We start from the raw sequence: 27,105 nt of genomic DNA, 5'->3' as shown, positions 1-27,105 counted from the left end.
TTTACCTTTGAAAGAAATGTTATCTTTCTCTCAAGTTATCTTCCTGTTTTATGCACAATTGTCAGAAATTCTCCCTTATTTGGCATCAGTTATTCACACGTAAAATATCGTACCCAAGTAATACCCAATCGCTAGGCAAGAGCAATATTTCCTAAAAGATTCATCCACGTGAACGAAGACTCGTGCGGTGCACACTTACGAATGCACGTCTCGGTGAGAATTCTCAAAAGTATAGCTGGAACCTCAGCAGACGAACCTTAGATACAGGAATTCCCTTGGATTCGCGAATACACTGTATCGAACGCGATCTCATCCCCGTCCAGCACGGCTGGCATAATCCTGTTCCGAGTATCGAGTTGCAACGGAGTATGGTACTACGCAGAGGCGCTCCAACTTTGGCGATTTGATCGAAAGAAATGGTGGCGCGTAGACGATCCTTTTCGAGAAATCGAGGAAAACCGATCCAGGGAAAGGAAGAACAGGAAGCGGGGCGAGTTGCACCTGAGAGATCTCTCGGTGTTCGTGTACCCTCCATAAGAGTCCACCGAGCCCTCGATGTTGTCCTGGGAGGAACTGACGAGCGAAAAAGGTATGAAACGGAAAGGCGCAGGTTGAAAAACTATCCTGAACGACGGAGCGAAGATGGAGCTAATGAAGTTCCGAAGTACCTTCGAGAAACGTCCAGCGACCGATGTAGTGCCGGTTTTACGAGACGCGTCAACGTTTCTTTCGCAACAAATTCCTCTTTACGACACCGGTCCGAGAATATTTAATAGACGCGTTATGGTTCCGCTCGGCGAGATTTCCGCTCCAGATGTCCCTCGGTCGATTAAATCCCACGAGTTATCTAACGCGAACGAGCCGCACGGTGAACCGTTCGTGACACATTGATATCGATATAGAAATCGAGACGGAACGCCCCTCTCGAGGCTACGCAAACGCCCATTCAACGAAATCGTCTCCCAAATTCGTAACCCCATTGTAGTCCGATGGGGTGCCAGAGACCTCGATCGATAAACATTGACTCTAACTGATAAAAGTATAGCGGCCGCTAATTTTTCTCCATCGATCGTTCCGTTGGACGAGCGTCGACGCGCTATCGGTGTCCTGAAAATTGTTCATAATAACGAACGTAACTTTTTTCGATCGTGACAAGTACAGTTACCGAAATTAACACACGTCTACATGTAGATTCGTGCATCTGTAAATATATTGAATTTTTGAATTGTTACGATATATTTAACACGTTCATAGTTACGTAATTAATATATCATCGTCGTGATATTTGTAAATATTCTACAAAATATTATCGTATATTCTTTGAACGAATACGACGTACTCATGGTACTTTCGATGCACGACGAACAAATTACGCTTGTTAGATCACTAACGTTTCACCCTATTTTACATTAATTCGTATTAAAAATATCGGATCGTTCGGCAAGTGATTTCGTTTTTCTTGGTGAAAACGAAACACGATTTCTCTTCAGAATGTATAAACATTTTATCGAATTACATATTCTCCATTTTGGAAAACGAAACGACTTCTCGAACAAGCCAATATAATTTCGATTACAGTTTCCCCCGATTATTCCGAACGCCGTTCTATCGAGTGAAAAGTTACACGGTACACCGATCAAAAGCTGCGTCAAGTGTGCACAGGTGCAGTCACGGTGGGCAAATACCGTGGTCAAATAACCATGGGGTTCTACGGTAAAATAAGTCCGCGCAGAGTCTAATGAAAGTGCATTATGCTTCGATTGTATTATATTCGTACAACCTGTCGATTGAAAAACTCGAACCAAAGAACCTGCCAATACCGTTCCAAACACGTCGCGACGTTAATTCGAACTGCTCTTAACTTCGAGTTTCCTGTTTCACCGGGAATAGAAACAGCGCTCCGTAACGAAGTATCTATTTATAATCGAGGCGGTTAATAGCGTCTAGGTCTCGCAATTTCATCGAGTAAGATATCAATCGTTAGACGGGGTTCCGTGAAACTTGGAAAATTACAGCTTAGAGGGTTCCGTATCGGAGAACCCCGAATATCGGCACGCGTTGCTACCTGACCCTCTCGACGGAACGAGATTTCGCTGGAAATTGTTGTCGGGATCGGAGACAGTCGAAAACGGTATCGGGGATACCCTCGACGATAGACGACGCACCTGTTAACCGAGCCAGGGATGCTGGTAGATTGCACTCGAAAATCCAATTGAGCTCCCAGCGATCCGGGCTATTCCGTTACAGGCGTGCCAGGACGCGGTCCCTATACTTCCTTATCGAACATTAGACACGTGCGACGCCCGTTCTTCCCGTCTGTTCTTCCACGAATAGTTCCGCGTCGAGGTTCTCGGGTTCACCGGCTAGAATCTCGCTACCTGAGTCCGACACTTAACACCTACGCGCAGACTAGAAAGAATGTCGCGTCGAGGAATCCTCTCCTCTACCCTCGCGGTGGTTGGCTACCTGCCTGGTCGATTCGATCTCGGGGGCACGGAGGCGGTAACGGCGAATCGATCGCGGGTAAGACGCGAAAACAATGGAAAGAAGAATACCATCTCCGCGAGTGTAGGCTGCAGAGGGGCGAGGAAAACGAAGGGAACGGCAAAACCGAGGAGAAAGAGGTGTAGGTGCAATCTCGAACGTGGACCGGCAAACCCGCGCCCGAAACATCCGCTGGCTGTATTTTTTCTCTCTTCCTTCTTTTTTTTCTTCTTTTTTTCCTTCCTTCCCTTTCCCCGCCCTCCGCCATTTGTCTCAAGGATCCCTTTTGCTCTCTTTCCTTGTCTCTCGGCCTTCCTGCCGCAGGACCTAACGCGAGCCCCCATTCAAGCGACCGCCTGGTGAAAAAGGAGGCAAAGGACTACTCTCTACCCACCGGGGAGGGCCCGGCCGGCCGGCCGGCCGGCCGGCTGAACCAGCTCCATTCTGCCCGATCACGATTAACAAAAGCCATTATCCGGCGGGATCGTCGGATGTACCGGATCACGGATGCTTCCCGTCGATCCTTCGATCCGATTATTACGCGCACCAACGGAAATTTGCGATCCGTTAGCATCGCAACGCGGTGTTACGCAACGACGCGGTTAGAATCGCCGCGCGCGAACAGAGACTCACGGAGAAACCGATTTATGTCCTCTCTGGGTTCTTAACCGGCGTGCACCTTCGGTGAACATTGCAAGAGCACCCGAACGAATTTACGCGCGACTTCTGGCCTGCTCGTACCGTGTCGTTTCTGTAATCACCGTGTCGTCCGGTATACGGGCCGCGAGTTATTCCGGAGCAGTGTTGTTTTTCGATGCGCGCGGAACCGTAGACCTCCGGGAGAGCGTGAAAGAATACTTTTCGCGCAGAGGTATGTGGAGAAGCGAAGCAACTGTTTCCGGGGGCACCTTGGAGGAAAAGATTTTCTATGGAAAAATACGAATAGCTTGAATACCTGCTTTCGAGGAGACGATCGAATTTCGTGGGCAACTTTTAGAATTGTTTCGAGACGGTATCATTTTGAAGATATCGGGACATTTTGTGGGTGGATGATTCTCTTTTCGATTAAGGTGAAACGGAACAATTTATTTCACTAGCGTTTGTATATTTTTCCTCGTTTTCTGTTATGATTTTTCGTTTGTTTGTCGTCTTCTCGATCTTTGCGAGATAGGACATTTTTAACTGCGTCGATATTTCGTCACTGCTTTTCAAGGTTTGGATAAGTAATAATCCGACGAGGACACGCTTGGAAAGTAAATAAAGCGAATCATTCGTTCCCATTTTTTCGTTTAGAAGTAACAGTGTTTAATTCGAGTGTTTCACGTTCGTGGTAACAAAGTTAACGCGGAATACGCGACGCCTAATATTGTAGAGACAATGACACGATACAATTGGTCTCAACACCTTTCGTAGAATACGTGCAAGGTTTGTCAATAATGTTTTCAGAGCTTTCAAAATAACGATACTATTTTTCGTTCGACGTATCTTCAGATTTTCTTTCGAAACGATCGGAAATACTTTCGAACACTTCTACGCTAATTTTCAGATCTACAGCCAGGGTACAACTTTCACCCGATATCTTTAACAATTTAATAATCACATAGACAGAAATAAACCGAGCGTCCCCCTATTGTTAAAGCTACCGTAATAAATACGTTCGAATGCTTCCGTACTTCGTTAGGTTTCCTCGTTAGATTATAAACTACGAGACGCGTTCCGTCCAGAGATCTCGAGAGCGTATAAACGAACGAAAAAACACTTTTGAGAGTTAACTTTGTAATCGAGATCGACGCACGTTTACGCGAAATTCGATGTTACGCAAATTTAAATACGCTGTAATGAGATCTACGGGGACATTTTCCTCTTTTTTTTTCCTTTTTTACAAAGCCCGTGTTCTCCCGTGTCGATTACAAAATAACGTTCGATGGCAGCGATCGCGAAATAAAAGCTCGCGCATCGCGCCAAGTCGAGAGCCGGTTTATCGCGAGAGAGCACGTGAAACGTAATTGCAATGCCGTGAAATTTGTACGGTGCCCAAAGCTCCATTCCCAGATCGTTAATTCCGCGCTAGGCCTAACCCTGTCATTACGTATCTTCGGCAGTAAACTCTGATTACACGTTTCGTGCGAACACCGAGGAGAAATTCGTCGGGGGAAAAAGCAGGGAGAGGCGAGGAAGCCGAAACAGCGTTATCACCAATAATTGGACGCGTATGCCGGGACATGGTCGCCCCGTAAACGACCTTTTTTTTCCCTCGGCAAATTTTCGGAACGTTAGAGGCAAATTTACTTCCAACGAAAGGGGCGCGCACGGCACCACGTATCGCGCGTTACGCACGCGGCTTAAAGGGCGACACAGGGGGGAAACGACCTAATATGCTCGCAATTAACTCAATTTACCTAAATACAAAAGAATAACGGCCGTAACGAATTTAAATTCCGCGGAGAGTGTCCTAAGATTAGTGTCATTGGAATTACCGCGTAAATAAAGGATTTTACGAGGCGAAGGTAGGGGAGGTTCTTTCTTTTTTTTTTTTATTCTTTGAATGGAATCCGACGACACGAGAACGACTATACATTTTCGTCCTTTTAACGTTGTTTCGAGATTTTTTTAACTGTGCGAAGTATCGTTCGATCGTGTTCGCGATAGTTGTATTAAAACACCGTGTACGCGTCTTTGTAATATTTTACGGTGAACGAGCATCCAAAAGATTTCAGCGACGCGAGAAATGAAACGTTACAGTGTAATAGTCTGGTTAACCACATCGGCGGAAAAATCAAATACGAAGAAAATGAAAACTCGATCGTAATATTTATAGGTACACTTTCTACCTTACGCAGCGTCGTTTGAATGGTAATTTTAAAAAATTGCAAGTTCCCCGGTGTAAGGACATCGATCCAATGCACCGAGCGCTACGCGCGCGAAATGAAGCGAATTATGGGAAAAAAAAAGGAAGTTACAGCAACCGCGAGGGAAATTTGTACGAAACGGGCTCGGGACGCGTGAATATTTTCACATCGGTACTCCCCTGAGTCTCCTTCGCGAGGCTCGTAAACGGTTTTGTTCATCTAACTGTATCGTGTAAAAATTCCTGTTCGATAGTTTTTATCGGGACGAGCTAGCGACGCGATAAATACTCGACGGTGCCGAGTCGGGTAGAACTCGTTCGTCGAAGGCGAACAAAAGCGGCGAATTACGATTTCCTGTCGCGGTGTCTACGGTTTTACCGCGTGGAATTTTAACCGGTTAACGAAATCGAGATAGATCGGAGGAGGTTGTTCCGCACCTCCGCAATGAACACGAACGATCCGTGTGATCCCGGTTCTACGAATGTTGTTTCGTTCGTGTACACGCGCGAGGTCTATCGCGACGAATGACGGACTCGTTGAACGAAGTTCGAGCAAACACGCGTCAACGTCGAAAGCACGATTGCGGCGAACATCCGACACGTTTACTCGCGCCAAGGAAACGATCGTCGTTCTTTTTATCGCATAATTGTGCCCTTAGATGCGCGAAGGGTACAGCGGGAAGGTCGTCGAACAGGCCTGGTTAATTTTCATGTCGAGTAATGCAGCTCCGACTGGATCTTTTTGCGCCGGTTTCCGCGTCAAACTGTTCCCGTTAAGTCTCGCTCGTCGATCTCGCTTAATAGCTTCAACGCCATTAATCCGACCACGTTCCTGTCTACCATTCACCGGCCGCAAATCTACGAACCGAGATCTTTTCGAGACAATCGGCGCCCACGGAGCAATCACTTTCGTCGATTAATTAACGGTGCCGCAGCTGGAGCCTCGAGGAACTTGAACTCGACGTATCAACCGTTAGCTTCGTTCGATTCTTACGAATCCGGCGAGGCTCTCGATACACCTTCGTTCGATACGCATCGGGCACATTCCGTTCGCTAATACCAATTTCCCACCAATTTCACTTCGAACCCGATACCTATTCACGATCCAACAAGTCGAATTCAATCCCCGGGCTACCGCGAGGAAAATCGTGTCGGCACAACTTATCCTTTTGGAACGATATTGGGAAACCGTTACTCGCGCGAAGTTAGTCCAAGGCAATTTCAATTACGAAACAAATTTTTTTATCGGGAAACTGCGGTAACACTCTGTACGGCTTGAATTCGACCTTCGAGTTATCGCGAGGAAAATTGTGTCGGTACAACTTAGCCTTTTGGAACGATATTGGGAAACTGTTACTCGCGCGAAGTTAGTCCAAGGCAATTTCAATTACGAAACAAATTTTTTATCGAGAAACTGGGATAATACTGTGTACGACTTGAATTTAACCTTCGAGTTATCACGAAGAAAACTGTGTTAGTACAGTTTATACATTTGGAACGATATTATGAACTTGTTAGACGTAGTTAAGCGAAGGTAATTTCAATTAAGAAAGAAATTTTATTATCAAGAACTTACGGTAATACTGTGTACGACTTGAATTTAACCTTCGAGTTATCACGAGGAAAACTGTGTCGGTACGATTTATCCTTCTGGAACGATATTACGACTTGTTACGCAAACTTAGTCGCGAGAAATTTAAAGTACGAAACAAATACTTCCGTTAAGAACCTCCAGTAATATTTCTCTCGAGAAAGTACGTTCTGTATTATTACGAATGCCGCAGACAATCCATAAGAGACCCAGTGGTAGATTATCCCATGAACGGTGGAACCCTACGCCTCGAGTCCCTAAATTAAAGTATTATTTCATTTGAAAACTTCGACTCGAAGCTATCGTTCGTACGAAATTATTCAAGAAATTAGCGTTATCCGGACGCAATTTACTCGATTCGCGATATCGTCTTACAGACCCATTTTCCAAAAATCTCTTCGGTTACTTTCTGTGCACATTTTCTCTTCGTCGATCGATACTTCCAATTTCCTCTTGTTCCTATACCACAGAATCAAAAGGCAACGATTTCACATCTTCGAAGCAAAAACTTCGAATCAGAACTCACGTCTCGTATTCGTTCTTTCGTACGTAAATATTTCAAAATATCGGGGACCCTAAACTCTGTTTACGCTCGGATCACTTCAAATGTATAATCCTTCGGCGAAGGGCCGTGCTCATTCCAGTAACCCCAAATATTTCAAGAGACTGACTCTGGGTCGATCAATTATTTTGAGGAGTGCTCGCTGCGTGGCTCCCTTTATTCCTCCCTCCGTTGTCCTTCAGAGTTTCACCACCCTCTCGTACGAAACGTCCCGATTGCGAGTGGCACTTACGCGGAGAAAAAAAAAAACAAAAAAAAGAAAGGAAAAGAAGCGTAGAGCAGAAAGCGCGGCTCGCCGATGACAAGAAACGAGACCACCGGGTAGAGAGCCAACTTGTCCACGGTTGGCGCTCGTAAATCCTCGAGGAAACCATCCCTGAATGGAGATTAATACGCGGCTTTCAAGTGTCGGGATAATTATTGGATAAATTTAGCCAATGAACAATACGCGTTAGATTTTACGAGGCACGGGAAAGTGGAACGATTTTCTCGCGTGAACGTTTCATCGGCGGTCTGGGCGTGTTAACCGCGGTAACATCGTCGCGTTTATTCCTTTTTCGGTATTTACGATGCTACACCGGAATAATGAAAAGGATGCCGACCGGTTGATTATGCGTAAAAGTAACCACATAGCGGTACGTGAAAAGGAAGAAGCCGATTGGGGACTACCGACGCGGCTCGAATTTGTAATTTCCATCCACACCGAGAGACATATGGCTCGGGCCACGAGATATTGGCCCGTTCTGTATACAGGGTGTCGCACCGGAAACGGGACGCCTAATTACGAGGGTGGTTCAATTGCGAGAGTTTTTCGCGCGACGGCGGTAAATATTGGCCCAACGTTCCGCTTTATCACCGCTAAATGTTTATTCTACCCGTCTAACGTTGTTTGGCACGGTGCACGCGCGTCCGTGAACATCCGATTAAACCGGTCTATAAAATTCCATTCTTTTTTCGTCGCGTTGGGTTTAACGGCCACCCTTCATAGTACTTTTTACCTTCGATTCGAACACGGTAGCTGATCTCTTTTTTACCGCTTAAGGTTTTCGAGTAACGCCCAAATCTTGTATACTCGGTCGTTCGAGAAATTCGATGTTTCGTAATAAATTTCCTCCGTTAGCGATCGCTCGTTGTTGATGCATTATATTCGCTCGCATAGCTTCCGCTGTTCTGGGTTAGGTTGAAATTATCCTGGAGGTTTTTTTAACGACAAAACGACGGATTGAAAACTATGGTATCTCGAGTGAATAGAAACGAACACGTGCATAGTGCTCTGCGAGTTCAATCGAGATTTCAAAGCTAACGAAATCGCGCGAAATATTTGCAACGAATCGTAAAAATTATTTGTACAATTTCAGGAGAGTTTCGTTTCTTTACGAACGACGAGACACTCGATTATCGTCGTTTCACAATGAGACAAAACTACAAAACTGATTACAAAATTCTTGAATTGTACGAGCGTGGATTTAAAAAATGTCCAAAGCAGTGAACTACAATAGAAAGTATATAACACGATAAAAATTGAATATAATAAATTAAAAATGCAACATTTATCCGAAAGTGCGCAAACATATGGAAAACTTGATATTTACAGGATGTAAAACATTGTCCAAATGTGCTACTTGTTTTTGGAATCTGATCATCCGATACTTATCAGCCAATATATTAATATCCCATTTGCCTTGTTATCGATTTTTAACGCATGAAATGTCGCAGAAATTTCCAATGCGGAATTACAAAAAAAAAAACTATACGAAATGGAAAATACAAATTCCATATTCGGAAAAAAAATACATAAAAATCGATGCAAATATTTTCTATAACGAAACTCGTATTTATCAGTGTTATCATTTCTCGTCGTGAACTTGCAACATGTACCAAATTCAACAGTGAAACGCATTGTTAAATTCTTGTGCAAAACGGCCGTTAAACCTTACGAAATCTGCTCGAATTTTCGGAACAATTTGAAAACGTGTTATCGAGTATACGAGTGACATTTTTGCGACGAAATGTAAAATTTAAACCATGCTCGTTGATCACGGAGCAGCAAAACTCGACAGTCGGAAAGTTTTCGCTACGATTTATTTTTCGGGATTCGAAAGTTTGCGTTCGTTTAGCTTCTTCGTGAACGACGATAATGCTGTTTACGCTACGAACTTTTAAAAAGGGTTAGAGCGGCTTACCGATCGAAACTTTTACTTCGTGAAAGACTCACGAGATAAATTTTGGAGAAATTACTCCGGAAAATGATCGATCATCCGCCCCACAGGGCAGATTTGACATCGAGCTATTATCGTTTATTATTTACAGCCAAACAATCATTAAGCGGAGGAAAAAAATTTTGACAACGATACAAATGTGTAAGTATTTACGCGCAATTACTTCAATACCCGTCATACTACTTTTTCACCACTTTCGACGAAGCCACAGGACGTTATTAATAACTCGTGTGCTATTACGGTAAATTACGTGGATTGAAAACTTGATGCGATGTCTTCATAAATATTTTAGCAAGCGCAAGAACTTTCGGTTTAACGTGTAGCGAAAATTTTCTTTAAAATATATTACAAAAATCGTCCGTTTCTCGACCCGAGACACGAGGAAACCTCTTTAAATCGACCCTGAACTATAATATTCGCGTTTGGTTGAGACGATGTTATAAAAAAAAGTTTCCTTGCAACGTGTTCGCTCTCTGGAACCACTGGAATTATATATGAAATATATTCTTTCACCCGTAAAATATCGTCATTATTAAGAGGAATAATAACATTCCATGCTTACTTAAGAGAAACCACGAGTGTTTAATGGTCTTATTATTAGCTAATTATTACAGGCCATTAACGTTTTAAATGTTCGACGTATATACGCGTGTTCGCATTATGTAAGTTTTTAGTTTCGTTGCAACACTACCAGTTACGAAGATATGTTTGCTAAAAAAAAAAAGACATTCTAAATTCTTTCGCGTTCCTCAAATTCTACGATTTTTATTACTTTTTTTGCGTTAAATTTGAAAGCAAAACCGAACTCGTTACGGATAACGAGAATCAAGGAACTTTCAAAATTTCCTCGTTGTACCAGCGATTAATTAAGTTTATCTTCTGTTATTCGATGCCCAATTAATCGTTAAACGGTCAATTTAGGAAACAGAGGAAACATTAGAGATAAGGAATAACGCATTTATATACCTGCACGTTATTTGTATCGATACGCTTAATATTGAACATAATTCGTCCATAATAATTATAAACCGTAAGTGCGCCTTATTCAAAACGCAGCTTATTCCTCTGTAATTAGAAACAATACTAATTAATAATTAACACAATTTCAATTAGCCTTTTCATTCGTAAATTTTAAAACGACGTTTCCTTTGAAGATTTCCCTTTTGATAGTTCTCAAATTCTCTCAATCCGCGTACAGTGTATCCGCGCGTGAGACGCGTATTATAAAAATGAACAATCGTATGGGAATACGAGCGAATTAAAATCATTATACCATTTTCTTCGTTGCAAACGCGAACTCGTTGTAACAGTGCTCGTTATAACCAGGTTCATTTGTACTTATTTTCCAAAGAGAGAGAGAGAGAGAGAGAGCAAAAGATCTGGAATCGAAAAGGTTAACGATGATTATCTCGTTATAAAACCACATTAAGCGAAAAGTATACACAACAGATTAGATCCAATTTCGTAAAGACGAGATGCACTCAAAATTCAATTTTCGAACCAAACCTCGAATTAAATTTATATTCACTATTATCGTTAGAAAGTCTTTATCGCACATACTAAAAAAGAACCTAAAAAAAAAACATTTTTAACCCAAGGAGTACAAATCGAATAATTGAACGTACCGTGTCCAATGGGACACACCGTGCACGAATGTGATGCACATCGGTAGAAAGTACACGTGTCACAAATAAATTGACCAACTTCGTAATGCACGAGGCACGACCAAAGGTTGCTTTTAAACTTATCCTCGAGTATAACTCGAATAATTGTAAAATCCCGTCTCTAATGGGACACCGTGCACACGAACGCAGGGTAACCGTTTAAGAACCGCGACACAACGTACGCGTGTATCGGAAACCGCGCTATAACGTTTCAAGAATCCGTAGAATGCAAATGCACGCGTACGTATAACGAACGCGTTACGTGGGAGCCGATAAAGCGAAAGCGGTGGGTTTTATCGTGGATTCGAACACGTGTCGACGACAGACATTTATCGATCAACCGTTAACAATCCGCGAGAGATATTCAGCCGGAGGGATTTATTATTGAACGCCCCTAAACGAGCACGGTCGGTCGTCACGCTGCGTGCAACAGGAACGCGATTTAAATGCGCGTATACGAGCCAACACCCCAATGGAGACGCGTGCTGCGGTGAATGGACGTTCAGGAACAATCCATTTAACCCTTATTAGGTCAGTGTCAATGGCCACGATTGAAACGCCAGCGAAACAAGTTTCACCATCGATAAGCGGCATTAGAGAACCAACCGGAGGATTATTTAACGCGATACGCGAGCTCGTATAATTGCATAACGCGGTACGTAAAGGTACACGACGGACCGTAATCACCGTACCGTCTCGTGTACCGATAAATTACGAACACGCGGTGCCGCGAGCGAGCCCTGTTATTGTATTTGTTGTTCGCTGCGCGAAAGCGAAATTTAGAAAACGGCCGATTCGATTAAAACCGGCCGCGTGTGCTCGTACGGAACATCGATCTCGAAAACTCATCTCGGATAAAAAACGCGAGTCTAATTAACCTTGAGACACAGTTGCCAAACGCGGGTAATAATACAAAGTATATAGCGAAACTTAAGAATCGAGAAGATATTTAATCACAGGACGGAATATTGACTGGCTCAACGTGCTACTTGTAAATTTTCGCTTGAAAAATATACCCGCCGTGCGTATCGGAGTATTAAAAAGGTGGAACATTTTTTTAAACTATTATTCGACAAAGAGTTAAATAAGTTTGTACGCAAACGATAAAGTTTACTGGACGCGACATTTCGACGCAGTTCGATTCTTGAAAAATTACAGAAACCGTTTATATTTTCTTTTATCACTTGTGAAGATATAATTTCAAAATATTCGATGTTTCTTTTTTTTATTTCGTTTTCTTAAAATGTACGATTTTGAAAATACGCGTAAAAACCATTTGCGTGTTCGAGAAACTTTAAACGCGTTCTTCTTCGAACGTTATATTTTAAATTAGGCTTCCTTGGGTTTTTAAATCTTCGATAGATATGTCTTTGTCATCGGAACTAGAGATTCTTAACAATATTGAGTCTTACCATCTTTCTTTAACGCGCTAAGTACGGAATAGAATTGAAAAATATAAATTCAGAATTTAAACTTTCGCCATCTTTTCATTTATCGAGATTTGGACTTCTCTCTAATTCGTTCTATAACTATATTCTCTCTAATATCTTTATCAGAAGATAAAGAAATACCATGTGTACTTATAAAACGGATAAACGTTCCCAAAAAATCTCTCTACAAAATAACCCCCCTACCATTAAAAAAAAACAAAAAAAAATAATAAAAGTAACATAAAAAATCACAAATCTAAACAGCGATACCCTCTTAGAGATACAAATACAGATCAAAATTCATTTTCCGAAAGCTCTCCAATTCTATAATTCTCAATCTACCATCTGTTCCTAATATGCGTTAATTCGACGCAAGAAACGTTCGCGAAGCTAATCTTCAAATAACTTCGAAAACCTGAAACGAGCCCGGTACGATCGTCGCGTTATTGTTCGTTGTGGCCCGAGGGTGTATCGTTCGCGCGAAATTCCGCACCCGTAGTTATTTTTCGTGTATCTTCTGGATCTCCCGCGACTCTTCAAATATTCATGAGCGAACCGGCCGAACGAGCGTATCCGATGCACACCGAACGAACGCATCCCAGACTCCGCTTCTTCTCTCCCGTCCGTGCCGGCTCTTTGACCTCAGCACCATTCTGCATAACGGTGCATCGGCCTGGACGTTTGCCTATTATGTCACTATATTCGCGAAAGGATGCTGGGTACCGTAACTATAGCCTGGATCGAGTCACCGTGGATTTTCCAAATCCGCGCACGAACGCCCGTTTGCGGTACAAGATCACCACGGATGGAAAAAAGAGCGGTGAAAAAATCGCGGACCGTGCTCGGTTTGACAAGCCACGGTGCACGATCGTACATGCAACGACGAAAGGGGCCACCTCGCGGGAACGTGCACGTTATGCTCGATAAATATATTTATATATCGGATTCGCCGGCACACCTCTTTCCTCGTCGTTTCTGTCACGCTGGTCACGCGTACGCGCGAATTTCCGCCCGCTCGCGCGATCGCGATCGCGATCGGGATTATAATTCCCGCCAATATCGCGGCGTTCGTCAATGACGATTTATCGTTCCCAGGGAACTGGTCACGAACGTTACACGGAGGCAACCAAGTTTACCAAGTGGAGATACTTTCGTTGCTTCAACATCGTCTACCGTGCGACCGACGAATCGAACGATTCTTGGCCTATCGAATTCAACATTTTGAAAAATGCAAAGCTCTTTATTTCTCCGTGCTGTATTTTTACGAGTGGAAACGATCTCAACGATTCTACGTAAAATTCTACCGTACCTTTCCGATCGAAAGTCTTCAAAAACTCGTACTCGACGAGTTTCGATTATTCTGTGCGAATTTTGCTTCTCGACGCGCTTACTTTTTTTATCAATATACGACAAGAACGATCCGAATCGAAAACGTTACACGTACCGATAGTTTTCTAATTTAAGAAATTTAAAGTTTCCACGAATTACGCGCACGGTTTGTACTCAATTCCCCGAAGTTAATCGGAAAATCACGGCTCGAAATCGAGAATCGGAGAAGCGAATCCGTTTCGGTGAGAAGGTCTCGCGCGACGCGGACAAATGGGGTGAGCGCGACTAACGAACATCCTACTTTACCAGTTCCGTTTCGACCAATAAATTGGAAAAGTTTTACGGAGAATTGTAGAAGCGACTCGTTCTTTCAGCAACGGACAGAGCCACACGCGGTGAACCGGTATAACGGTGCACGAATGAAAAAGAGAATCGTACGCCGATACAACAGTTAGGATAACTTCTGGGAAACTTAATTACGGTGGACGGTTACATTAATTATTCCACCTTGTTTGCGTACCGTACATCCTCGACCCATTGATCATGCGGTTGGAATAATTCCTTTAACACATGCCCGCGGACTCGTATTTTTCTTAATTGTTCGGAGCCAACTGGAATCCGGCACTGGCCTGTTATTTGCGATTCGTTTCGTACCGAGAGGTTTTCTCTATTTGCATCGTCATGCTGTCTCGGAGCTCGCGCTCGGTAGTTTATTTTACCGTAGACTAATTGCCACTAATTACGACTCGACACGATTCCGCGGTAGCTTCTGAAAGAAATCTGGAGGGATGTGGGACTTCCAAGAAGCTAGGCGGTCTCCTTATGCTTACTCGGAGCGCGTTAGTTACGTACGAAACGATAAGACCCGTCTTCTGGATCGGTCCGCACCGTTTTACACTCTTTCGGTTTTATCAACGCCGATGAAACATCCCTCGAAGACGTCCTGTACTTCGATAACCGGTGGAAATCACGGTACGAGCGAAAATCGAGCGTGAAGTTTTCTTTTCGTTGGAGACTCTCGAAGAACTCGATTTTCAAAATTCCTGTACCGCTTTAAACGCTTTCGACGATTCTGGTGTTCGTTCTTGTGCAAACGAACGCGTTTACTCGCCTATATATCGTAACGGATAAGAGTCGATAAAGTACGAAATAGTGTAGGAAATATCGGAGAACTCGAACGACGAGTCTTGGAAATCGATAATACTATCACTACCGTGTACTGTATACGATAAAACTAGTTTCGACAATTTCTCATCTGGTAAATTAATTGCTTTTCAAGCGTATCCTGTATCTTATCGAACCTCACCGATTACAATACGGTACGCGTGCAAATAAACGCAAACGTAATCGTACGATCGACACCGTTCTCGGAATGTTCGAAATTAATTTTCTCGAAAACGGAGCCTCCTAGCGAGCGAAAAATTCACCGAAAATTTTCCTCTTGTCTCCGCGCGCGGAAACGCACCCGTATCGATCCTACGATTCCCGGACGCATCCCCCCTTGTATCGAAATTTTCTCAAGGATACTCGAGAGAACAACTAACAAACAATAACTTACGCAATGGTCGAGTTGAAGAGGCTCGATATTTACACAACGGGGATCGAGTGTATAAAAGCGATCGGCGCTCTTACATCATTCGCGCAAGACCGGACGCGTTTCTTCGTGCTAATCGAGCTCGAGGAGAGGAACTCCTCGTTCAGTCGGTGACTCTCGTCGGGGAAAAGAATTGGCAAACGGGAGAGGTTCCGAGAATCAAAGGGTAGGATCACTCGCCACTAAAGGCCGTTTATAGCCTCTCGAGCGGAGCGCGTCGCTCTTTTGACTCGTCTGAACCAGGAAGGCGACGCGAAAGAAACAGAGGAATTAGAAACGTCAGAAATCGTTAAAACGCGACCAGCTCGCATTACTCACGTGCCAATATCTATCGTTCCTCGGTGTCTCGCTCGTAACGCTGCTATTTATGCCCATGCCTACTTATGTACAAAGCAGTCAGCACGTACGTGCCGGGCACGTAATACAGGGTGTCCCGTTAGAAACCACCGTTGCACCTTCGTTAATATAAATACCAGGAAAAAGTGTTTTGCTTACCGAACTTGTCTAGCTTCGAGGTTGACGCAATACGATCGCAACGGTTCCTCGGTAAACTGTTAGAGGACATTTCAAGTTCGACTTTTTTTCGTGGAATCGTTGCACGATAAGGGGAAAATATATTGGGCTGTTCGGAAGGTCATTTCGTTTTCCAAAATGGAGAATTTATAATTTAATGAAGTGTTTATACACTCTGAAAAAATCGTGTTTTATTTGCACCAAAAAAAGCGGTGACTTTCCGAACAATCTAATGTATATATATTCTGTCGAGAAGTTGCACACTGTATTATACCAAAACCGAATCGGTTCAATGTCGACGATGTTTTAATAATAGGAGGAATATAATTTAAGATTAACTTTGTTTTTTTTTAATGGGATTTTTCTGTGATGAAAATACTAAGGTGTATTTGTCTTGAGTGATCGTTTTCGAGAAATTCGTCTATAAGAGTATTGAGGTGCAGGCCAAATGTTTCGATCGCTCAAGATCATTGAGAGGTAAATAATTTCTTTAGATGGAACGATTGGGTTTTTTGAAATTAATAGTTTTATCAATGTTTAGCTACTACAGCACGGTAGAACTTGGATAAATGCAACTTTGATACCTGTGCGCGAGTCTCGTTTGTTGCATCGTGTCGATAAACGAGTCACACTGTGCTCGAACAACAAGTGTTTTTCATTTGAGACAAAAGTATATTGATCTCTCATACTGTAGAAACACTTGTTGTTTAAATACTGTAGAAACGGAGCTACTTTTTCTTGGATCAGTTACCTCGATAATTGCACTTGGAGCTTCGTTTCTTGCAATTATCGAGATTGTACTCCAAACCTCTACAATTATAAAAATTGTAATATTTACCATCTCTTATACCTTCATTCGCTTATACATTTTATCATATTTATATATATTTCTACTTGTCTATATAAATGGACAGTATACAGAACAAAATAACCCTAAGTGGAGTTTAGACTTTGCGATCAGGATTTTTGGAAAAAATCTATTGGTCAGTGTTTCTACACGAAGATGCAATTTATAGAAAAATAGACAAATTACTCTCGCATCGTTTGTACAAACTGAACAGTTTTTAAACAAATTTCCCTGGTACTTTTCTCCTCGAGACGCATTACTTTATCGAATTTCGCCACTAAAATGCAAACCAAAAAAAAAAAAGAAAAAGGTGATCAAAATCGATCATCGAATCTGGCAAACGAGCAATCGCCGCAATATCGTGTCACCCTCGAATCCACAAATCGTTCGTGAGCAACGCTTCCTTCCAGGATCGAGAATAACGCGAATATTAATATACGGTTTAACAGCAGACACCCTGTATATCGCGTGTCCCAATCGAACAGCCACCCCTCGTTCTCTTCTCGATTCTCCTTTCCTACGCGAGGGTCTCTCAAACAAATAGACCTGCCGCCTGGAAATGGTTGTAGCCTGTACGAGCAAACACGTACAGGCGTTTCGAAGATCGTGTTATTTTTACGCGCGGGACAGCGCTTCTTTTCCCCGTCTCTGTATAAATAAATCCTCGGTCCGTGGCCGTATGGACGGATACCGTCCATTTATATTAATTTACGTTAACCTTCTAAACGGAATTCCCGACTCGAGCAGCCATTGTATCGAGGGAGCTGTTTACGGTTTGCTCGATATCGAATGTGAATACAAACGGGTAATAAAATTTGCAAGAATCGATGTCTCGTTCGCGGATAGTTCCACCGGCTGGATACCATCTCGTCTGTCAATTTAAAAGACAAGATGGGAAACTAATCGACCGATTCAAGGGCCTGAATTATACGCATCTCCGTGACTCCGGTTACAGCGATCCGCACTAACGCAACACTCGCACGACTAAATTAGACGAGACGATCGCCGATCTCATTTGCATCGTAGTAGATTCAACGAGAGGCTAGCCTTTAATTACAAGTACGGGTTCGGCTCCATCTCGGTCGAGTTTCTTCGAATTACCGTGCGCCGGTCGCTTCGCGGATAAACATTCCCGTCTAATAGCAACCAAGTTGCAATCCCTCGGCTTTTAACCGCGAACGTATTCTGCTTCTTTCCACGATCAATTACGAAAGTACCGGCCATTCTTCCCGGAATTATATCCCTGAAATCGATTCGATCGACCAACGGGGGTTGGCTGAACGCAATTAAGAAAATCGTCGCGCGAAAACGAACCGCGAATCGGCACCAAAAGGGCGGAAACACCTGCGTAGGGAAAAAAGGGAGAAAACACGTGCCAGCCGTAGACTATTGCCCGTGTAATAATCCGCGACAGGAATGGTTATGCTCTTAACACGCAGCCAACCTGTATGCAAAAGTAAACACGTCGAGCCTGTTTAACACGAGAGCACGCACACGATCGAACGTGTGCGTGCCACCTTTTCTTTCCCTCAATTTTTTTTCTCCCCCCTTGGAACAATCCTGCCAGTCTCTTTCACCCCCCATGGTCGGTGACTAACGCACAAAGCAGACGGTGCCCTTACCGTAAATCGCTAACACGCGGTGGAAGAGGAAGAAGAGGAAAAAAAAAAAGGAAGAAAAAAAAAGAAAGAAAGAAAGAAAAATAAAGAAGGAAAGAAAGAAAACGAAGAGGCACAGCGCGCGTTTCTGTTCGTGTTCGCAACGTGTACGTGCCGCTGCGTGGGCGACCCCATCGAATGCCGTATCGAGTGCTAGCCGACCAACGGAAAAGTGCACGGTGCACTTACGCTTCGAAGCCGGGCGTCGAATTACGAATACACTTATGGAAATTTATCCTCTTGTCAGCGCGAGGCTGGTTTCACCCTCGTGGATAAGACCGCTCCTCATCGTTCGAGCTAACAATCTTATCGGTGAACTTTCGAGTAGAAAGAATTTCCACATGGTTTCGATTTATCAAGTGTTCGCAAGGAGAGTCCATTAGACGAGATTGAATTAAAACCTCATCGTTCTACGCTCGTTGAAACGCATTTCGCGTGCGGGTAAGAATTAGCAACAACGTCGATTCCAGTGGATTTCTTTTCGTTGAAGTTTCCACGAACAACGTTCCACGTGTTCTTCGAGTAATTTACAGTTTTCACCGAACGGAAAAACCGAGATTCAGGTATAATTGCTCGGTTCGTTGGAACAAGACAAGTCGTTTACGCTCGTAACGAGTTGATTTGACTTTTGGGTACGGTTTACGATCGGTGAGATAGAGATTGTTCGACACGACGGTCGAGAAACGTATTAGAAATTTGGACATTGAGGTATTTATAGTAGTTACAGTGTGGTTGAACAGTGGATGGAAATTATGGAGTTGAGATAGAGGAAAGTACTGCTAAATATTATATATCGTTCAATTTTTGGATTTGAAACGTTACGTTTCCTTTTTCTTGGAACGAGAAGAAAACCAATTTGGAAATAAACGTAAACCGTAGCGTATAAAATATGATTAAAAAACAAGTGTTGAAGATTTTTCGAGAATGTAAAAAACCTTTCGATGTAAATATTATCTGGGACGATACATGGTCATCTTAATGTGAAACGTGGTACGAATATTTGTATAAAAAAACAAGTACTATCGTGTGACGGCAAAATTGTTACTTCTTCTTCCGTGTGTCATAAATTTGAACACGTATGCAAATTATTTGCAAAACCTGGTCAAGTGTTCGTGTAAATCTGGTACGTTTTACGGTAAAATATCTACTAATTGTAACTAAGAAACACGATTATACATAAATGCAAGATCGAAAACGGTCCTATTAAAAAATATCTGCTAATTGTAACTAAGAAACACGATTATATATAAATGCAAGATCGAAAACGGTTCGATTAAAATTTATACATATTACAACCATCGTGACTCGTGCTTTATTTTAGACCAATACCATCGTTTTGATAAATTCGAGACCGACAGTGTCCGCAGATGCTGTACTTTCAAACACCCGTCGAATTTCCGCATATCGTTATTGATATTTAAATATCGTGCCTGGAAAGATGGGGACCCGGTAACCGAAACATTGCTGTCATACATATATGCATGACATGGCAGGGAACGTGTCAAAAGGTAAACGAAACAATTACCCTCGCGAAATTGAAGATCCGTCCGTGTAGGGTGCTTTGACGGAGAAACGACGAATTTCCATCGGTAAATTTTAAACCGTTAATTGATTTTCGTACGACGAACCGACCGTGAAATATTCAAAACGAACGAGAAATCTCGAAAACGAAATTACAACGTTTCGAAAGTATCGTTGAACGATCGCCTTTCCGTCGAGGCTCGTCGAATGAAATTTCGATCGCGAACAATGGACCGGATAAACGAAACGATCGTTTACAATTTGTTCTCTCTCGTCTACAATTTTTGTTCTCTCTCGTGGTAGGGAATTTCCGTAATGAAATCGGGCAGAACGCGCTCACTCGAATACTTTCCCCGATGCGTAGCTGGCATTAATATTTGCGACGCTTCGACGTATACGTAAGCGACGATAATCCCAACACGAAGGTGATTTATGTGGCACGTAATTTCAGAGCCGTATGGCAAATAGTGGTATCGTAAGGGAGGAGACACGTCCGTACGGTTAACGCAGATCACTGCAGGACTTTCGTGCTCTCGTCTGGTTCCGTGAAGTCAATAATTTATTACGATGGGCTTTGGCTCGAGCGAGAGTCAATATTGACCGTGCCGGGATAGAGAATACGGCACTGTTCGCCGCGGAGTACAACAAATTCAATCGCGGCGTCGAGTCCGTCCTCAAATGTTTACAACCGCTTCCTCGAGCCACGGGGCTTACCGGTTCGTTGGATAAAATTAAAAACCAAACGGAGGAGAAACGAGCCGCTCGTTGGAGTCGATATTCGGCCGAACGAAACACCGATCGACCGTTACTCCCCGTATGAAATTTATCGGGAGCCGCGTTGCGTCCCGGGGATTTATTATGTGCTCGTACGTTATGGATTTTCGATATTTCCCGGTCGACGCGATAACAGTACTACCACGACTCGCGGCAAACGAATGGACGTTATTACGTTCTCGAAATACATGTCAACGTGTCACCGTGTATACTCTTTGAAACTGTACGGAGGCGAGGTTCGTTCAATGGGAAGCACGGAGAACCGTCGAGAAACACGGTATACGTATCTTATCTGGACAGAACCAGCGAAGGGAACGAATTTCGAAGATGGACAGGAAGCGGTCCGAATCACCGTTTCCTCGACCGTATCGCGCGTGAAGAATTCTTTCCACGATTACGAAGCCTCGGAGAACGTTCCGTACCGTTCTGGAACGATCGAGAACCGTTCCGTAGCGAAACACGAGATCGAAGAGAAATCTTTCCGCGATGGATTCAATGCGCGATGAAACCAATCGATTCGATGTTGCGCGAAATCTTGCGTGTACGAATAAATACAGGATAAACGATCGTCCACTTTTCGTGGATGTAAAATTGTTCCTTACCTCGTGTTTGTGCACATGTTGCGGCACGGTTCGGCGTAAGAAAATACAGCTCGAGCGCAGCCTCTTTACATCAGAGCTGGACAGCGAATGTTTCTCGCGGGAGTTGGAGCACCATTTAATACCCGATCCAGACCAAACGAGCGCGCGTCGACGACTGACTCGAGCCAGCACGAGCACGAGTTAAGAGTGGCACGAAGAGTGTCGGTAACCACCGAAGACGCCCGAAGTCGGTTTCGAGGAGCCGATTCTTTCCAACCCCGCGACCCTAACATTTTCAACCCTTTCGTTTTACCCCTAATTAAGATCGGTAAATACAGGTCGCCAGCGATGCTTCGGGCCACTTCCCTGCAATGGGAAGTATTCCGGTATCGCGTACTTACGTATACACGTCAAAAACCACACTTTCCCTTCGCAAACTGTTCCACCGGTAAATCCTCCGAATAGAAAATTTAAACGCGATGTCGTAACGTTACTCGCGACAGGGTCTCTCAAATTCTCGACGAGGGCTCGCCATCCTTTAGTACAAAGAAACAATGTTTCGCACAGTGTTTCCTTTCGATCGAAAACACTCGTTGATTAACCTTTCTCGGTAAAATATCCAAAAATGAAACTCGAAAGTGAAAAGCTTGAACGTTCGATGCAGTTGAAATTTGTCGCACAGTTTTACAAATGGTACTTTGTACCAATAATAGATTCATCGTTTTTTAGTCGGTTTCTTTTCAAGGACGAAAGAGAAACTGAATTTTAGCGGATTTCTCGTTTGCTATGACGTATCCAAAACCGAGTAATGATATTTGAGTAATGTTCGATGAAAAAGTTAAATTATTATTAAACGGTGTTGCATAAAATACACGTGGGTGCGTTAATGTTGTTGTATATTTGTATGTACGAATCACTTTAGCGAACAAAATATAAAAAGCTCGAATAAAAATATGATCAAAGCAATTTTTAAAAAGAAATTTATTTGTTTAAAGAGCAGTTTTAAAATATATTTAAAAAATAATAATCGAGTTCTATCTTAGAAAGGTTTGTTTCGTTCATTGAGAGGATTTACAGGATTGCGAAGTTTGAGAAACACTGTCTCGGAGGGCACTGGCCTGGAAGGATACTTTCAGAGTGCATTATCACTACTTAAACAAGTTTGATTTAGTGTTTCTTGGACCTAAGTGTAGCATCGGTTACTCTTCTTAATCTGTATACCGTTCTAAATGTATTTACCGTGAATCAAGATACACGAAGAAGTCTTCGTAAACACGAGTACGAGAATCGTTTTTCAAAAATGTGTGGTACATTTTCACGAATCTCACCACTCGTGATATAATACATATCGTAATGCTGTCTACGTCGAAACGTGATCGAGGATCCGTCGAAATTTGCTACAGACGAAGGTAACGATTTTCCATCGAAAAATTTTCGCAAATCTATCGAGTTGTTCGGAAAGTCATTTCGTTTTTTTGTTTCGTGAAAATGAAACACGATTTTTGTCAGAGTGTATAAACATTTAATCAAATTATATATCCTCCATTTTGGAAAACGAAACGACTTTCCGCGCAACCTAACAGAACCAAAGAGCATCGAATCGATGTTCGTTGAGATACTTTTATTCGTCGAGTACGTGCTCCTGAAGTTTCGCTCGAATTTTTTCAACATCCTGCACTTGTGTTTCTACACGACGCAGTTTCTTCGTTTCTTGTAACAGATGCAATACAGTTTGTAATATACGAAAGGACAATCGAGGGTTTCCCACAACGTGCACGCATCGCGGATGTACGTGTGTATCGCTGACCGAGACAAGAACACCGTTGTACTCGCATGAATTATACGTACCTACATCGCAGTATTCAATGACGTCTTTATCATGTTCGATCTGCAAGTATAGTTTCCATTCAAAAAGTATCGTGAATTAGAACTTGCACATTTTCTTCGACTTCGTCCATACGGATGCGCGTACCCATTCGTTTCGCGAAATAATAACGTATAAATCATTTCTTTTTCTATTCTCCCATTCATCTTTCTTCTTATAAAATGTTTCTTTCGACCTCAACGACCGTATTTCGTTTCTTCTTGCCACTTAATTATTTACATACGAACGAATTTCTTTTCGTCTGTTCTTTTTACAGATTATCCTAACGAAATAAGTTACCAAAGATAACTTCAATGCTAATAAAGACGAAGATACTTTAACGAATGCTCGAATCGACTCTCCTTCCAACGTTTCGTTTCTTCTCCACGATCTCGCGTTTCGAACGACGAAACTCTCAACCCATAGATACTTCCCCAAATATTTCATATAAGTACATTTCACCGTAAGTTAACGAACAATACGATAAGATCGCCCTCGCTGCCGCGAGTTCTAACGAATCACCATTCTCCGAAATGGTTTCCGTTGACACGCGTCATACGCGACAGAATATTCGAGACAATATACATCGACCCTCTCGTAACTTCGAAATACTCGACACAGGCACGAAGAGAAGATTCGGATCGCGTTTACTTCGCATTGTACGATCCAAATGCAAACTCAAAACACAACGAGAAACCTCTGTGATAAAAATTTAATTAACGCTAAGTTCTCGAACATTTCTTGCGTCAAATTGACGCGTACGAGGAAGATATACATACACCGCGTATAAAATTTCTATTAACTTGTTCGAAAAGTCATTTCGTTTTCCAAAATGGAGAATATATAATTTAACAAAATGTTTATACGCTCCAAAAAAATCGTGTTTCATTTTCACCAAAAAGAAACGAAACGACCTTTCGAACAACCGATATAGAATTAGAAAGCTTCGAAAAGAAAAGAATTTCTATATATATTTCTCTCGTTAAATGGATAATAAATCGGTACAAGCTTCGGAAGAAAAATGTGAACGGTCCCTGTAATATTCCTCGTGGATCGAAATTCGTAGAAACGACGTAAACCTAGTGTTTGGATCGAAGAGTGGGGGCGTTCGAAAAACGGTAAGTTTTTAGAGTTTTTCAAGGTAGGAGCCGAGCCGAAGCCAACCAATCGCAAATCCAATCAGCGCGCATCGGGTGTCGTTTCTTTTTCACGGTATTACCTAGAAAAGTGCTCGTTGGAGAAATTCCATCCTGATCAAAGGACCTCCCTCCGCGTATCCGAACTCTTCGAGTTCTGCAAAGCGAGAGAAAACCTGCCGATTGCTTAATCACTTTCCGAAGCCCCACTAGCTTTTTATCACTCGCTCGTATAATTTCGAGCCAGCTGCGATACATGCCCCGCGGAGTAATTAAAACCTACCGACAGCAGGAAGTACCATTACACGGGACGATCTCTCGCATGCAAACGCACGCCCTTTATGTGTAAATCCCATTTCCTCCATGGCGAGCCGCCGCGTACCGCGTTTACGTAACGGGGAACGAAGGATAAGTATGAAAAACGGGGGCAGAAGGCGAGCACAAGTCGCTGATTCTTTATCGAATGAAAAACAGTTACAGTTCCTGCTCCGAGGTTGAACGCGTAATTTACAACACTCGTAAACCGCAATTAGAACGCCGTGAATCGAACCGATCGATGATTCTCCTTCGAGGGACGATTGCGTAATTTTCGAACAAAAAATTCATTTCGCATTCTCGGCATTCTATCGAGGAGCGGATCTAGATACGAGAAACCGATCCGTACGTTCGGTTGCAAGATCCGAATAATTAACGGTACGGTGGACTATTTCGAAGAATGAACTGGTGAATCGTGGATTTGTTCGGAAGTGTCTCAATTCTGTGATAATAACAGAGTTTGAAAACGAGATAAATTAACTCCGAAACGTACGCATCGTGACCGTAAAGTTATCACTTTACCAATAACAAGTATTGAAAAAGAAAATTCGAAGTTTCCAATTTCGTTGCGATAACTTCTCCGATTATCAGAGACACCGGGAGAAACGGACTTTGATACTCTTTTTTTTTTTTTTATGTGGAAATCACTCGGAGGGAACGTATTATGGTAAAATGTTACCGTATACGGAACGAGAATGATGAAAATCGCTGCGAGACCGTTTGACCCTTTGAAATATTTAGCATATCTCGATGCACCGGGCAATAAATAATTTTGTACCCGCGTCAGGACCAGCGGCCCGTTTCTTTTTCTCGAGGCACGTGCATAAGATATGCATCACACGCCCGGGTACGCGGTTTTGCTCCCTTTTCTCGCGCCGCGCACGAATTCGAGTCAGCCCCGTCGCTCTTTTCGATCGTAAATAATCGCGCCTCTATTCTATACCTTTTTATCCGCGATACATTCGACTCCGCGTTCCTGTCCACCGTTTATTCTCGTTTCTTATTTGGTTTTTTTGATTTTCTTCCCCTACGTACCGACCTCTGCCCGCGCTCTCTCGATACATCATAAAAACGGGACAACATATTTTACGATCTCGTCCTTTTTGCCACGAGTCTACGCAACACGCGCTCGCGAGGCAGCCACGACTGCTCATTAACATTTATCGCTTCATTCTTCTGTATAATTCGTCGTAACCGCATTTACGAAGCTGGACCAGAGGATTCGAATAAATCGGCGGCGATCCGTGGTGGGAAAAAATTTGAAAAAAAAAAATGGGCTACCTCGTGAATGGTACCTCGGTGTTACAATTCGCTCGATCCCGAGAATAAAAGTGTCGAGGGTATACCCGTTTGGAAATTAATAGTTTTTCGGATACACAGTCACGCGAGTATCCAGGTAACCGCCAAATATTTTGGCCGTTCCCGATCACCGAGATATCATTCTGTTAACGTGTCTCTTATTATTCCTTAAAATGTTCTCGAACGATATATAGAATATACATCGTTCCAATTGGAGCTCCAGATCACTGAGATATGATTCCGTTAACGTGTCTCTTATTATTCCTTAAAATGATGTATGGAATTTAGAAAATCGTTCAAATTGTACAACAGTTATGATACTTAATGGAAACTAGGCCTTGGACGATGAACAACGTATTTAACTATATTACCGTAATCAAGGCGCTAAGCAGAAAAACATTGGATCGAGAAGAACGTGTTACATTTTCATCGTTAATACGATTTATTCATTGGAAGCATATGGTTGATTCAAGGCGCTAAGCAGAAAAAACGTTGCATCGAGAAAAACTTCTTGAAAGTCTAATCCAATGTGTCAACACTTGTATACACATTCTTACTATAAATGTTACAATTCTATCGTTAATACGATTTATTCGATGCAACCTTTCTTAGATTATCGTTACGCAAACTACCGTTTTGTATAAAAAAAAGTTGCATCGAGAAAAACTTCTTGAAAATCTAATCTACCGTGTCAACACTTGTATACACATTGTCGCTATAAATGTTACAATTCTATCGTTAATACGATTTATTAGATGCAACCTTTCTTAGATTATCGTTACGCAAACTACCGTTTTGTATAAAAATAGTTTCGATCGTTTCACAGGCATTTTCACGGTGCTACTTACAACGCTATAACCAATAATTTGAAAGTTA

At 42.7% G+C, this 27,105-nt stretch overlaps 1 protein-coding gene across 1 annotated transcript in view; it reads right to left on the bottom strand.

Annotated features, from left to right (window-relative positions):
* The window catches only part of LOC143155198 (uncharacterized), a 46,331-nt gene extending 24,556 nt beyond the window's left edge, over window positions 1-21,775 (bottom strand). Inside the window, exon 1 of the mRNA XM_076327640.1 lies at window positions 21,637-21,775. Within this exon, the coding sequence (XP_076183755.1) occupies window positions 21,637-21,653 (17 nt within the window). The 5' untranslated portion in view covers window positions 21,654-21,775. The remainder of the gene's footprint in view (window positions 1-21,636) is intronic.
* Between the last annotated feature and the right edge of the window lie 5,330 nt (window positions 21,776-27,105).

This window comes from Ptiloglossa arizonensis, chromosome 2 (assembly GCF_051014685.1).
Source record: "Ptiloglossa arizonensis isolate GNS036 chromosome 2, iyPtiAriz1_principal, whole genome shotgun sequence".
Lineage (NCBI taxonomy): Eukaryota > Metazoa > Arthropoda > Insecta > Hymenoptera > Colletidae > Ptiloglossa > Ptiloglossa arizonensis.
This window is presented reverse-complemented; position numbering and strand designations above follow the sequence as displayed.